Source organism: Cupressus sempervirens, chromosome 2 (assembly GCF_028749045.1).
Source record: "Cupressus sempervirens isolate cs-2001-9-10 chromosome 2, ASM2874904v1, whole genome shotgun sequence".
Taxonomy (NCBI): Eukaryota; Viridiplantae; Streptophyta; class Pinopsida; order Cupressales; family Cupressaceae; genus Cupressus; species Cupressus sempervirens.
Genome location: NC_143119.1, coordinates 751,984,007 through 751,999,904, shown reverse-complemented (window position 1 = coordinate 751,999,904; position 15,898 = coordinate 751,984,007). Strand labels below are relative to the sequence as shown.

Below are 15,898 nucleotides of genomic sequence, written 5' to 3'. Positions count from 1 at the left end.
ATTTTCTCATATAGTTTCTGAAAATAGAACCAAGCTAGAAGCTAAGTCAAAGAAATGTGTATTTGTTGGATATGGCATTGATGAATTTGGTTATAGGCTTTGGGATTTTGGAAATTGTAAAATTGTGAGAAGTAGAGATGTCATATTCAATGAGAAAGTATTGTATAAAGATCTATTGCAGCAATATGAGAAGAAAAAAGATGATTATGTAGTGCTGGATGATACTCCAAAAGATGATCTTCCAACAATTCCTCATGATGTGCAACAACCGCAACAACAAATACCATACACACCAGTGAATGTTAGACAATCAACAAGGCTAAGTAGACCTCCATAAATATTTTCTTCTTATTTTATATTCTAATTTACTAATAGGGGTTGGTGAACTTGAATTTTATGATGAAGCTGTGTAGGTGGATACTTAGATTTAGTGGGAGTTCGCTATGGAAGATGAAATGGACTCCTTGCTAAAAAATAAGACTTGAGATTTATGCAAGTTGCCTATAGGTAAATGGGATTTATAGAATAAATGGATTTATAGGTTGAAAGAAGAGGATGGAGGGAAGAAAAGATTTAAAGCTAGGTTACTTGTAAAAGGATTTGCACAGAAAAAGGGAATTGATTTTGATGAAATATTCTCTCCTATTGTTAAACTTACTTCTACATGTACTGTTTTAAGTATTGTAGCTATTGAAGATTTTCATTTAGATCAACTTGATGTTAAAACAACCTTCCTTCATGGTTATTTGGATGAAGATATATATGGCCTAACCACAAGGATTTGAGGTCAAAGGTAAGGAGAACTTAGTGTGCAAATTGAAGTAAAGTTTATATGGCTTGAAGAAAGCACCTCGGCAATGGTATCTAAAATTTGACAGTTTTATGCATGAGCATGGATATAGTAGGTGTCATTCAGATCATTGTGTTTTCTTTAAGAGGTTGGATGATGAAAACTACATTATTTTATGTTTATATGTTGATGATATGCTTGTAGCTGGGTCTAACATGGATCACATTAAGGGGCTAAAACACCAGTTAGCACATGCATTTGCTATGAATGATTTGGGGCCAGAAAAAAAATCCTTGGTATGAAGATTTGCAGAAATAGGAAGAACAAGAAATTGACATTATCTCAGGTTGATTATATTGTGAAGGTGTTCAACTTTTCTATATGTAGAATGCTAAAGTTGTTAGCACACCTTTACCTGATCATTTGAAATTGACTAAGGAGACGTGTCCCAAGACACAAGAAGAGGAGGATAAGATATCCATGGTACCTTATGCTTTAGCTATAGGAAGCTCGATGTATGCTATGATATGTACAAGGAAAGATATTGCACATGTAGTGGGAGTCGTTAGCAAGTATATGAGTCATCCAGGAATTGAGCATTGGAGTGCCGTCAAATGGATTTTCAGATATTTGAGAGGAACATCTAGTAAGTGTTTACACTTTGAGGGCTCTACTACTAATTTATAGGGCTATGTTGACTCAAATTTGGTAGGGGATATTGATACTAGAAAAATTACTATAGGTTATGTATTTATTGTTGGTGGGGCAGCCATGAGCTGAGTCTCTCGATTGTAGAAGGTTAATGCTTTATCCACTATAGAGGCAAAGTATGTTGCTGCTATAGAGGCAACCAAGGAGATGATATGGCTTTAGTTCTTCTTGGAATAATTGGGACACCCATAGAGGGATAATTATTTTTTTACAGATAGCTAGAGTGCCATTCATTTTGCAAAGAATTCAACTCTTCATTTAAAGACAAAACATATTCAGTTGTGGTACCATTTCATTTAGTCAGTTTTGGATGATGGATAATTAAAGTTGGACAAGATACATACATATGATGATCCAACAGATATATTTACAAAGGTAGTAACAAGGGAGAAGCTAAAATCCTCTTCATCTTTGGTTGGTCTTCTAGATTGAACAAAATAAAAGAATAGCAGAGTTTAGGGTGGTTTGATCTAGTGGGAGCCTCAAGGAGTAGTGACATAGCTATAGGATCAGTCTCCAAGTGGGAGATTATTGTTTAGTGTGGAGCTTGATTAGTCCCCAAGTGGGGGATTATTAGATTGTGGTGACTGATTAGGGAAGTATTGTACATACTCCATTATTCCTTGGCAAGGTTCGAGGCTATTTTATCGAGATTTTATGGCCGACATGTTTTAACTAATTTTATCCCTAAAGAGGTAAAAATACTTGTATAAAAGAGCTTAGGGTTAGGGGTTTTCATAGTGTGTGATGTGAAAATTTGTTCTTGCAATAGTATTGAGTTGTAATGGATTATGGATTGTAATCAGGTTGTAATCACTAGATCATAATAATATTGGACTTGCTATTTGGTGGATGTAGCCTAGGGTTTGGGTGAACCACATTAGATCTTGGTATCTTGTGTTCTCTTCTATGCGATCTATTATTTTCTGATATTGTTTATATTTGCATGTAATTGCTATTTTTGTTTGAGGTTAATCCTAACAACTGTTATATCACTATATAATAAATATACATATATACTTAATGATTAAGTTTCCTCCAAGGTTGGGCCCACTTAATCTATTGGGATGGTTAACCCCCTGGGAAGGTTAAGAGCACACTCAAGTTGTAGTAGTACTAGGAATATGAGCGACCTCTTGGGAAGACCTATTGCTTCATCTTTGTGAACATCTCCTAGATGTAATGAGTGCTAAGTGTTTCATTCATTCTCATTAGATATGAGTTCTTGTGAACCACTACTCATGAAACATGGGTCAATGATTTGACTTGAAAACTACATATATTTGAGTCCTAATGGAAATATCATAATTTGACTTGTGGAAATTATCACTTACTTATCAATTGTTGGGCTAAAGGGGTTCTATAATGAATGGTTCATAAGGCACAATACTAGCTAAAGGATTTACAAGCTAAGAATGCTTAACCTTGGAGGAAACTTCATGGTTAAGTGCACTTCAACTGGTGTAGTACTAGGATGGGTGACCTCTTGGAAGGCTGAATGCTTTATCTCTATAATGTCCCTACTACGTAGGATAAGAACAATTGCAAAACCAATGTTAGAATTTAGAGAAATTAATAAATTATATTTCATTATTCTACTCTCTATCCTAACTCTAACCTTAAAACATCTCCATATGGGATTGATAACCCTCTTAACAACCCTTACGACCCCAGTTACTTCTATGTCATCTATTAAGTACCCCCTTTAAGGTCCTTCCTAGAAGAGAAATTCTCTAACCATCGCCCTTGTCACATATGCATATGTTAACATCTACAAAATATTCCAGCCTTATAACCATATTAAGATCAATCTCTTCCTAGTGAGACTCTCTTGATCTCAAGCTAATAAGTTCATTCTCTTTCTAGAAGGACTCACTTGATCTTAAAAAATAATCATTTTTTTGAATACAACTTATTTATACATATACCTTACATATAAGTCAAGATTATTCACAAAATAAGCATTCATGCATTCCTTATAAAATATTCATACTTCAAATATAATATCACCCCCTTAATAAATTATCCATAGATAAATGTCCATATATTCTTTAGATGTTTGTACCTCAAATGTGCTTGAACTAATTTGATTGGTGGAGCACAGAATTTTGTGGCCTTGATTCTCCAATTGGTTTACGCAACTTTGTCAATGTTTTTCACTCCTAGATGCCCTTACTTACATATTAGGTGTAATAAATATGTGACTAGGGCCCCACAAGTGACACAACCTATGGAAACCTTGTCAATTTGTACATTATATGTGTTTGTTGCAATTTTATTAGTTTGTTCATGATTCATTTATTAATGGTGTTCAAACCCCTTGCTAATTTAATAACATGTGACTATGTGCACTTGGTATGTGGTAAATCACATTCCCATGGTCAAAATTAATAATGGAGGAGTGACATCATCATTATAATATTATGAAACTTGAGATTATTTTAAAATTGAGAAAGTATCAATATTTTAATGTTGTGGGAATATTATTTAAGAATACAAATAAAAGCTAATTCTCTCATAGAAATATATCGTATTAATTTTATTAATGGATAAGGAATGAGTAATTATTTGCATATCATTGACAATGAGAACATATTGGTAGACTATATTATTTAATACATAACTTAATACATGAGTTAATCAAGGTTCATTGTAGTCCTTATATATCGAATTTGCTTTTCCTTGAGCAACTTAATGATTTATTCTTTTTCCTATGTGGCATCTATCTTAGGTAGGCTCTTCCACTTGATTAGGTATTTAGTAATAGTCCTATTCATCATTCTCTTTTCTTAGGTTTCTAGAATAACTTTGGGTATCAAAGCGAGTTGACCTTTGTCATCCAAGTGGGGTAACTCTTCAAACAGAGTTACCTTTTTCCCTAAAAACTTTTTGAGACAAGAAATGTGGAATAATTTATGTATCTTACTATCTTTGGGCATTTCAAGGTCATAGGCTACTTCTCCAACCCTCCTTAGTTCTTTATATGGTCTGTAGAATTGTGGCTTCAGTTTGTCTACACCATTTTTATCCATTGATGATTGTTTGTATCGTTGCAATCATAAAAATACAGAATCCCCAATTGTAAATACTCTTTTTGTTAATTTCTTATTTGCATATATTTTTTGTTGATTCTATGCTTGATACAAAATTTCCTTTTAAGGTTTTCATGATGTTGATACTTTTCTTTACAAAATCTTGTGCTCTTGGTACTAAGCTCTCTTGGGTGATTAGGTAATTGAAAGATCTAGCTTCATATCTGTAGAGTGCCTTAAATGGTCTCATTTTTATTAACATATGGTGAGTAGTATTACAGAAATACTCTCCTAAGTGCAACCACTTAATCGAGACATTTTTCTATCCTATGACATAGTTCCCTAGACCCTTCCAACCACTTACTGACTACTTCTGTCTATCTGTCAATTTGAGGATGATAACTTGTGCTAGGAGTCAAGGTTGTACCTACTAAGCGGAAGAGTTCTTGCCATAACTTGCTAAAAAACTTGCTATCTCTACCACTTACAATATTTTGACAAAGCCCATGGAGTCAAAAAAGCCTCTTTAAAGAATAATTCAGCTACTTGGTGTGCCTTGTATTCTATAGAGATGGCAAAGAAGTGTGCATACTTTGTAAGTCTACTCATGACAAAAAAAATATGCTATCTTTTACTTGGATCTTTGGAAGTCATGTTATGAAATCCATTAATATGCTTTCCCATTTTTGGCTTAGAATGGGTAATGATTGTAGTAACCCTGCATGGTGTTTCAATTATATCTTATTTCATTGACTAGTCATGCGTTCTTGTATATATTTTAGTACATCCTTCTTTAACCCCTTCCAAGAGTATTTATTTCTAATGTTCTTGTATGTTTTATAGTATCCTTGATGATCTGCTAGTGGGTTGTAATGATACTCCTTTAATATTTTTTCTTCAATTTTTGATTTTGGAGTTAAGTATTCTCTTTCTTTGTAAAGGATTAATTCATCCCAAACTTTGAAATCTCCATTGGACAATTTACCTTCTAATATTTCTTGTGCTTAGCAATCCTTGGCATATTATTCTACAATGTCTCCTTTCCAACCCTTGGAGAGGCTTGTAATATTAATAATATGAGGTTTTCTTGAGAGAGCATCGACAGCCTCATTATTAACTCCTTTAACATATTCTATATCAAAGTTGTAGGCTTGGATTTGGCTAAGCCACTTTTTTTGCCTATCAATAAGATAATTTTGATTTAAGAAGAATCTTAAGATATTATGGTCCATCTTCACAATGAATCTTCCACAAACTAAGTAGTACTATAACTTTGCTAAGACATGCATGATAGATAAAATTTCCTTATAATATATTGAGTAATATTTTTCTACTTCTATAAGCTTACATGATGTAAGAGAAAGTCTTGCTCCTCAACCCTACCTTCTCCTAAGGTTTTCTCTATGCCTCTTCTCTATCCTAACAGGGTTCTTGTATTAACACTAATCTTCACAACTCCAATCCTTTCCATTTTCAACTTATCTACACTAATCTATAACCTAGCTTCATTCTAGCAGTGCTCCTTAGATGCTCTAATGGCTCACCTATGCCAAATCACCTCATATGGCCACAATGTGCTCAACATGAAGGAAGAGAACTATCCTTAGGGTTTTGAGACCATTAAAATACTCACCCATAAAAAATCCATTGAAATCTATATCGATTCTAGGAAGCTGCTCCAATTTAGGCCTAAAAGGGCTACAAGGGATTAAGCCTCCAAACTCACTTTTTCCCACTTAATTCGAAAAAAGCCCTAAAGAGGGGAAAATAACTCCATATTCGGATACCCTTTTGGGAGATCTTTAGGATTCACTTGGTTTTATTTTCCAACCTGTCCGTATAGTGGAATGTTGATTTTAAGCCTAAAAATAAGGGTTTACTAATTTATCGACTAAAAACACAAGGGTTTGTTCAAATCCCATCAAAATAGGTCTTTAGAAGGTCTCATTTTTCACAATGCTTCTCCACTCTCATATTCTTCTCCCCATCCACTTGGATTGAAGAAATTATGGTATTCAATCCCCTCATCTGATGTTTCCATCACTATGATCCCTAACCATGCTCTGTTGGCTTACCTAGGACATCACCATAACTTGGCCAAAATTTCTTTCTAGGGCCCAAAAACTTGCATGATTATAGTACAAGGAGTATTCTCACAAATTCCAAGAGATCGTAGGATTGTCACGGTGGAAAAGTGAGTTAAGACTCCATTTTCCTAGACTGCCTAGTTTAGGACAACAACAAAGCAAAAACCAAAATATTTACAAAAAGAGAATGAAAAGGATCCCATGAACTATCTACTTACACATAGAAATAGTAAATCACATCTAAAAACTCATGAACAAGGTACAATATGAAATTCAATCTATCAAACTCCCTCAAAAAATAAAAAATGTGTACTGTGACAAAATTAACCCTGAAACATACTTGCTCATTCAAAAAAAAAAACCTTCACAATGCCAACCAACCCTTGTTCAAGGCTGAAGGAGGCCTTATATGGACTCATTATCCATATTCCAACTGCTTTGAGATGGTTATCCCACCTCTTAAGTTGTCATGCATGACAACTTTTTCAATTTTTGCAAAGTTGTCATGCAACTTGACAACTTTTTGTCTAAATGGACCAGGCTTGGTCAAAGCCCCCTGAAACTTTGACAAATGTTTGAGTATGTCATCTAGGACATGAAACTACCATTCCACCTCTTTCTTGTCCAATCTAGCCCTCAAGATGCATTAATGTCTCTATTCACAAGAATGACAACACTTGCACTTTACCTATAAATTTGGACAAATAAGTGATCTTGCATGGTCCTAAGGACCCAACTTGATCTCCTAATGGCTAAACCATACTCTAGGACTCATGAGACCCCTTATTATCCTAGTGGCTTGGCTAAGGCCACTACAAGCCAAAACTCAATTAGGAACCCTATGCTAACAATTAGCCTTACTTAGGTGCTTCTGCACAATTACAACTTTCAAAGGCTATTGAGTGTTTCTCTTACATGAGTACTATTTCATCTCCTTCTCCTAATGCATCACATTGTAGTTCAAAAGGTTTGGTGAAATCTAGAATAGCTAGAACAAGACAAGAACACATAGTTTCTTTGAGTTTTCAAAAGTTTGTTGGGATATATTGTTCCATGAAAAGGCTCCTTTATTTGTTACATATGTGAGGGGGGAAGCTATTTTAGAGAACCCTTTTATAAAACTTCAATAGTAGTTACATAAACCAATGAATCCCCTGAGTTTGGTTAGGGTTTTGGGTCTTGGCCATTCCTTGATAAATTTGATTTTTCCCTCATCTACACTTACCCCTTGTGCATCAATTCCGTGTCTATTGGTTAACAATTTGTCCTATTATATTTTATAACCTGACTCTTTGATACCCAACGTTTGGAGAGACAAAATGATGTTTACCAATAAATGGGTCAGTGTATGTATTTTATCATTGCCCTCTGAATTATTAGATACAACTCCCTATAATTTTCAATGATATGCAATGAATATGTTTTAATGAGATCAAAAGTTTTGAAATTATAAGCTCTTAACCTGAGAGCAGTAAAAGATAACCAAATTGTTTGTAGGCACAAACAATTTAGGAAAGATATATATGAACCAAATTGTTTTTAGGCACAAACAATTTAGGAAAGATATATATGAATAACCTATCACACCCAATAGAATGACTATAGTAGATTATCCTGAGACTTCTGACTCTTACTTCTATTCTAAATGCAGATTAACCATCTAAATGCAGAAAATGAATGGAAGAAGAAATGCACATGAGGAAAAATGGAATTTCTTTCACTATCAACCATGAATGAAATGGAATCCAACCACTAACTAATAGATTCATACACATTTATCTTTCACTTCCCAATGAAACTATCTTACATGTTATGAAACTGACAAGAGAAGAAACAAAACCATATATGAAGAAAGTAAATGGAATCACTATATTGTAAACATCAAAGTGAAATGAAATTCATCTGATTATTCACAGAATCATACATGATTGGCTTTCAACTCTTAATGTGAAACTATTCTATGCATGGGCCACAAAACATGACAAACAAATAGGGTAAATGGAATTACAAACCAATTCACCATCAAGTTTGCCAACCTCTATATTGTCAAATCAAACTACATTTATAGTTTTTTGTCATCTTTTAGTTTAGTAGAGCAACAATCACAAAATAGAAAAGTAAATAAAATGTGAAATTATCTACATGGCATCTTTCCTATCAATGATCTGAATCTATGACACTTATGAAAATATGCAATGGTTGTTCAGCTTCCTGAAATCTTCATGAAATCCTATAGAAAATCATTGTTTTCTTCATCTTCTGGTGTTTTGTGCCAAGCCTGTGTATTTTATATTCCAATGGTTACTACATTTTTGAATTTTGACCATCGATCTTAAACCAACAATCATGATTAAAACCCAACCATTTCCCTTTATGAATTTCTCCATGGGTCCACTTAGGTGCACATGTCAAATTGTCATTATGTCACTATAATTAATGTTTGGAAAAATTTCCATAGCGACATAACGAAAAGCGTACATCTCTTTTTGATCTGATAGTGGTGATAAAAGATGCTAAGCCTCTATTTTTCTCTACATTGTGGGTCCACTTTCCATTTATGCACACCGTGGAAAATAGGTGTCATAATTTCATTGCTTGGAGAATCTGACACTGACCTTTTTTTCTTCATGGAACTTCATGACTAGGTTCTAAATGTGTCTTGTGGAATGTAATGAGCCCAGTAGGACATATGTTGCTCTGTCACTATGTCATCATGATTAATGATTGAGAAAATTTACATGGTGAAATAATGATGGTCGTAGATCTTTCCTAACATCGATGATCTTCATTGTGTCCTTTGATTACTGCGTATGACTTCAAAGAAGATCCCACCTCAGTTGGGTCCCACAAACAGGTGTTAGCTTGTCACTATCTCGCCATGACTATTCCTTGTGCAACTTTGGAAAGTGACATAACAAAAAGCGTAGATCTGCTTTTGATCTGATGTTTAGGAAGGTACTTCTCTAAGGTCAATTTCACTTATCAACTTTGCAACGTAGACAATCGAATCAAATATTACATGTCGGTTTAATTTCAAAGAAAGTTATACCACCTTTGAGTGGGTTCTTTCACCACTTTCGAGGATTTATCTACTTCTCCTACATTAGATTTAATTTCTCTGGTTTCCACGATGTTCCTATGATCTACATATCATCTTTTAGCCTCTTTTCTCGTATTCTTTGCTACTATTTGCTCTAAATATGCCTGTGATATCTCCATTCTACCTATATTATGCCTTCAATGAAACACTTGATCATAGAGTTAGGGTTTCTAAACAACTTCCCTCTCATCTCAAAAAAGCATAAACTCACCCTCCCTTTCCTAATCACCGCACATGAAAAAATACATTATATTTCTTTGAGTGCCCACCTAAGTACACACAAAAGGATATATGAGAGGAGAAATTCCTTAAGGGTAATCTAGACATAGACTCGAGACATTGGCACTTGACTTGAATCAAAACCCTAGAGCAAAAAGATATGAACTAAAACTTGGGTAATAGTGTCCTAAGTATATAATCTCCTTTGACCCGAATTCACATTTTGAAATTTTGGAATATAATGACTCTTTCCAAAATTCTCAAAAACTTTTTGACATGCCACAAATGCTCTTCCCATGTTTTATTATAGATAAGTATATCATCAAAGAACATGAGTAGAAATATTCTTAGTTTTGTCAAATGATGTGGTTCATACAAAGATTGGAAAGTTGTTGGTGCATTGGTGAGGCCAAATGGAAGAACTAGAAATTCAAAATGTCCACAGTGACATCTGAAGGTAGTTTCTGGAATATTTTCCTTTCTCATTCTTATCTAGTGGTATCCAAATCGTAGATCAATTTTTCAAAAGTAGCATGCTCCATTTAATTCGTCCATTAAATCATCTATCCTTGGGATAGGATGCCTATTTTTATGGTCTTCTTATTAAAGGCTTTGTAGTCAATGCGCATCCTCATGGTACCATCTTTATTTTTGACCAATACTACAAAAGAAGGAAATGGACTGCTGCTAGGTTGGATATGTTCCATTTCCTATAACTCTTGAATTGTCTTTTCTCTTTCTTCTTTGAATTTTTTGAAGTCGTGATATGGAGTAGTTATCACTGATTTTACCACTTCTTCTAATTCTATAGAATGTTCAAAACCTCTTTTTGGGGGGAGAACTAGGGAAATTTCTTAAAAGACCTATTTGTATCTTTTCAATATTGGTTTGATAACTACATGAATGTTTTTTCCTTGAGGATTAGATTTATCCATTACCATAAATTTTGTGACCCATTTACCTTGGTCATGAGTGAGTATTTTGGCCATTTTCTTACAAGAGACTACATCTGGGGAAGAATATGGTATCCCCTTAAGTGTAATTTCTTTCCCTTCATGTTTGAAGCATATTTTTGAATTAGGATAGTCCATTATGAATCATCCTAAGGAATTTATACATGAAATTCCTAGGATAATATCATTTTGGATATTGGTTACATAAAAGTTCCTCTTTCACATGTGACCTCCTAGGTTGATTTCCAACTAGGGTATTATAGTAGTGCAATGGTCTATGAAGCCATTCCCAAAGCCTACTTTGAATCCCTTACATTCTTTAGTTTTTAGCTTTCTTCTTGTTACTATGTGTCTTCCAATGAAGTCATGTGTAGTTCTTGAATCCATTAAGGAATTTTACTTGTCCTCTAAGTGTCCCCTTTATTCGAAAAGCTATATGCTCATTCTCTTGTGTAACAACAACTATTGCCCCGTGCTCATGCTCCTCGATCTTTTGTTTCTTTCAAGATATATTTTCTTCAATTGACTCTTCTATATTATTCATTGGCCTTCTTTGCATTAATTGTTGCAAGTTCATGGTGTCTTACATTTAAAGCATATGATCTTTTGGTATAACTCTTCTCTTTTCGGACAACAATGTTCTCTGCTCCATGGTTCTTTACATCTTGGTGAGATGTTTTATTCATATGATATTTGGATATTTCTTTAGGTATATTAATCTCAACTTTTAAAGCTTTTCTAATGGATTCTTCTAAGTTCTAAGGTTCAAGAGGTTTTACTAAGCTCTTAATAGGATCCTTAAGTCCTTCCATAAACATATGGGTGACCCTTTTTTGATGAAGATTAGGAATCAAGACAAATAACTCTAGAAATTTACCTGAATATTCTCATATAGTTCCTCTTTATTTTAGGTTAGCTAATTCTTGGAAATACCATTCAAAATCTTTATCATCAAATCTATTAATAAGACTTTGTGTGAATTCATTATAAGTAGTGATTTTTTATGACCTAGTATTTTTTGACCATAATGCCACCAATCATGAGCTATTCCTCTTAAATGAAGCACATAAAATTTGATGGTACTTTCTTTAGTCACATGGCTAAAAGATAAATATGTATCTTATTTTTGAACACATGATTGAGCAATTTCTTCCCTTGACTTGTCAAAAGATGGTAGTAATACTTTTTAAATCTCTATTTTGAGATCTTTATTTACAAAGATTTGATTTTTACTTTCTAATAATTTATTTTCAGAGAATTCCTTGAGAAAAATGTTCCTAACTTGTGGAGTCCAATTTTGTGTATATTTGTGCAATTTCTTCCACACTATTTGAGGTTAGTTCCTCTTCTTCTATAATTGGTTCCCCTGTTGGAAGGAATGATGGAAGTGTGTCTCAAAAAGATGAATCTTTTGTTGAAGGTACATTTTTTGAATGATTAGAATAGGTCTCCCTTTCCGAATTGGAATTGGGTCTTTCAGTCTAATTATTATTGCCCAATTTTTGTATAGCTACAATGGGGCATATGCACCGAGTTGTGGTGCCAAAAAGGTGACAAGCCTTTTTTTTTTTCATTTTTCAATAGCGCACATGCGCTATTAAAAAGCAAAATTTTTTATAAATGATGGGCTGCACACCCGCGGCCCATCATATTAACAGTGATTTTTACTGTTTATAAGGGCAGCACGCACGCGAGTTGGAAAACAATTCATTTTCAACATCCCTTGCCAATATGCCTCCTCGCCGACAAAATCCAAGATCACCAGCACGCCGACGGCGATGCCGTATGTAATCTAAACTTGACTTTGCATTATTTTATATGTTTTTCATATTGTTTTATAGGGTTTTTACAATTTTTATTTAGATTTGTTTATTCATTTGGATTTCAATTGATTCTTTATCAGGAAATGTCCATAATCAACCGGCAAATCCACAAAACCCTCAAGAACCTGAAGAACCTCAAAACCAAAATCCACAAAACCCTCCCGAAGAACAACAAATTCCACAACCTGAACCAATTCCAAGACCTCCACCAGGCACACAAGAAAATATATTAAATGAAATTGAGATAGGCAAAATTGAATTAGAAGGACTCATTGGTCGGTTGAAACAAGCTGGACAAACCAATCCAATGAGGACTCAATTGGCATCATCCCTCGAATCCATTAAGACCCAGATAGCCTCAGTTACTGGTCAGTTAGATGTTTGGTGGGTTAAGAGGGAAGAACAAAAAAGATTTTATGCAAATAAATTGTCATATGAAGATGTTAAAAAAAAAGAAATACCAAAAGGTTCAATATGTGAATTATTTAGAAAACTCGGTGAGCAAAATACTGTTAGAGAGGGTACTAAACGGTTCCCCATCCATTGGTGTATACATGATGCTATGAGAAATCATTTTTGGGATAGATGGTGGATGGTTTTTGATGCCCCTCCTTGCAACAATCACGAGGTCCCAATGTATTTTTTGAAGAAATTGTATTGTGAGTTTGTCCTTGGGGAGATCCCCAATTATTTTGATCTATTAGACTCCCAGGGTAGAGGTGGGGGGTCATCATTCAAGAGGACGGGAGCACGTTGTGACCCTAATATAGTTAGGGCACTTGTGGTCAAGCCACAGCGTGAGCATGCGACTATTCCTTTAGTTGTGAAGAAACATGTAGAGGCCAGCACTCTAGGGACCATTAATGCTTTGATGCAGACCCTCATCCATTCCATGGGCCCATTAGTTGAGGGGGAGCCTTCTGTGTGTCATGGTCACATGTGCACTTCATGCGGATCCCTATGCACATTTGGCACTCATGCTGGAGATGCTGCGGATGATGGGCTCGTCACTGATCAGTTCTTGAACGAAACATTTGGAATTGACACACAGGTAAATTAAAATTATAATTTACTAATTTGATCACATTTCATATGTATAGTGAATGATTAATTAATTAGCATCTATTGACATTGTTCAAAATTCAGGGTCAGAGTGTTGCCGAGCCTAGCATCGATGCTCCGGCCCCATTTTTTGTCCCCTCCACGAGTCCAGAGGTATGTATCGATTTAATCATTTAAATTAATACATATATTTATTAAGTTATCATATTAAGGATTGACAAAAAAAAATTATGCATGTGCATCAGTTCTCCACAGGACCCTCAACCTTTAGTATGGACTCAGAGCATAGACATCGTACGAGCTTCGTACAGGTACAATTGTTTCATGTTAATTTAATTCATTTGATTATATTTGTTTCATGTTTCATGTTACATTTAATGTGTATTTTATGGCATGCAGCTCATGACGTCGGACACACCTCCTCATCTCTGACAGTCTGTTGATCATGGAGTGGCCGCAGCTATGGCTAGCTCACAGCCATTGACTGAGGTATGAAAGAATTTTCTCCGTTTTAGTTGTTGTTTATAATAGTTAGTCTCAAATTTTTTAATGTTATTTATAAGTGATTATATTTATTGAATTTTTGTAGGGTCTCGTCACGCCTGATCATCCACGAGCCTTCGAGGTGGACGTACAGAGTGACTATTTGATGGCGGTAAGAAAATAATTGATTTTGTCTGTACATATATTTGACTTCAACATATAATAAATACTGATTCATATCTACTTTGTTTGTATCAGCTCGAGTTGGAGAAGAGCCTCAACAAGAGGACGAGCGAGCGTGTCAGGAGGACCCTATCATCTCCACCATCTCCCTTGACACGATGACAGAAGACGTCGAGAGATTTGTTTCCTTCCCCTCTTGGGAAGGAAAAGATATAGTTGATCTAGACATATATATATAGGCATCAATGGACATATTCGATACACATTTGATGTCTATGACATTTTATATTTGATGTATGACATTTATTTGATGTATGACATTATTCGACTTATGACATTATTGGTTAATATATGATATGTTTGTTCATATGCGACATGATTGGTTATCATAATATATTATGTGTTTGTTAATGTACATGACATTATTGGTTATCATTTTATATTATATGTTTGTTCATGTGTGACATTAAATAAGATATGTTCGTGTATGACATTAAATTAGATATGTGCATGTATGACATTAAATTAGATATGTTTATGTATGACATTAAATTCAATACCTAATATGTTCGAAACTTTGATAGAATATTGAGTAACAATAAAATTTATCACTGTTTAAGCATAAGTTAATCATTTGCAACATGTCATCGTCATATGATTTATGATCTTGTTCATGCTTAAAGTTTTCCTTCTCTATCATTTGTTTATCAAGTTTAATTCAATACCTAATTAGTTTGAATTTTTGATACAATATTGATTAGCAATAAACTTTATCAGTCAAGATCGATTAGGACCTCCTGGCAATAAACTTTATCAGGCAATATTCGTGGACCTCCAGGCAATTGGTCACCTAAATGAGAACCTTGAGATTTATTAGGAAATCCATGAAAGAAATCAGTAGCTTGAGAAGCTCTCCATTTGTTAAGCTTCAATACATAACCACCATTCTTTATCATCAATTAAAAAATGTCAGAGATAGTAGAGAAAAGATGGATTATTTGCAAAAAAAGTCATTTTAAATATCATAAATGTAACATAATCATTGATAGTTTTTTGTGTTTTCATACATTAATGATTGTAACATAATCACCAGTTGATTGGAATGCGTTGTTATTATTCTATAGTAACTAGATTAAGGTAAAAATAAAAGTTTAATAAATAGTTGTTATTATTCTTACATTGTTGGAAACAGGGGCAGCGTGAAGGATCTCTGATATTTTCCAAAATGGTGTTCCCAAATGCACACAATGCCACCAAAGACTCCAAACTTGGATTTACCTTCACCAATTGTTTCCTCCACCTCTACACACCTTAAACAACTTCAACCAATATGTTTCTAAGGTTTCCAAACCCACAAATCTTCAGTAGATACAAAAAAAGAGGAAGAGGGATTCTTTTTTTAGTTTTGTAATAATGGTAGAGGGAAAATTATAAACATTTTTTTCATTTTTAGAT

General features: G+C 34.2%; 1 protein-coding gene across 1 annotated transcript; it reads left to right on the top strand.

Annotated features, from left to right (window-relative positions):
• The first annotated feature begins 12,494 nt into the window (after positions 1–12,494).
• Positions 12,495–14,261, top strand: LOC149575599 (uncharacterized). Its single transcript, XM_089816055.1, has 5 exons — positions 12,495–12,675; positions 12,796–13,094; positions 13,862–13,930; positions 14,023–14,088; positions 14,177–14,261. Exons 1-5 carry the CDS (start codon positions 12,624–12,626, stop codon positions 14,207–14,209), a joined length of 519 nt encoding a protein of 172 aa, XP_089672181.1. The 5' UTR covers positions 12,495–12,623; the 3' UTR covers positions 14,210–14,261.
• The last annotated feature ends 1,637 nt before the right edge of the window (positions 14,262–15,898 follow it).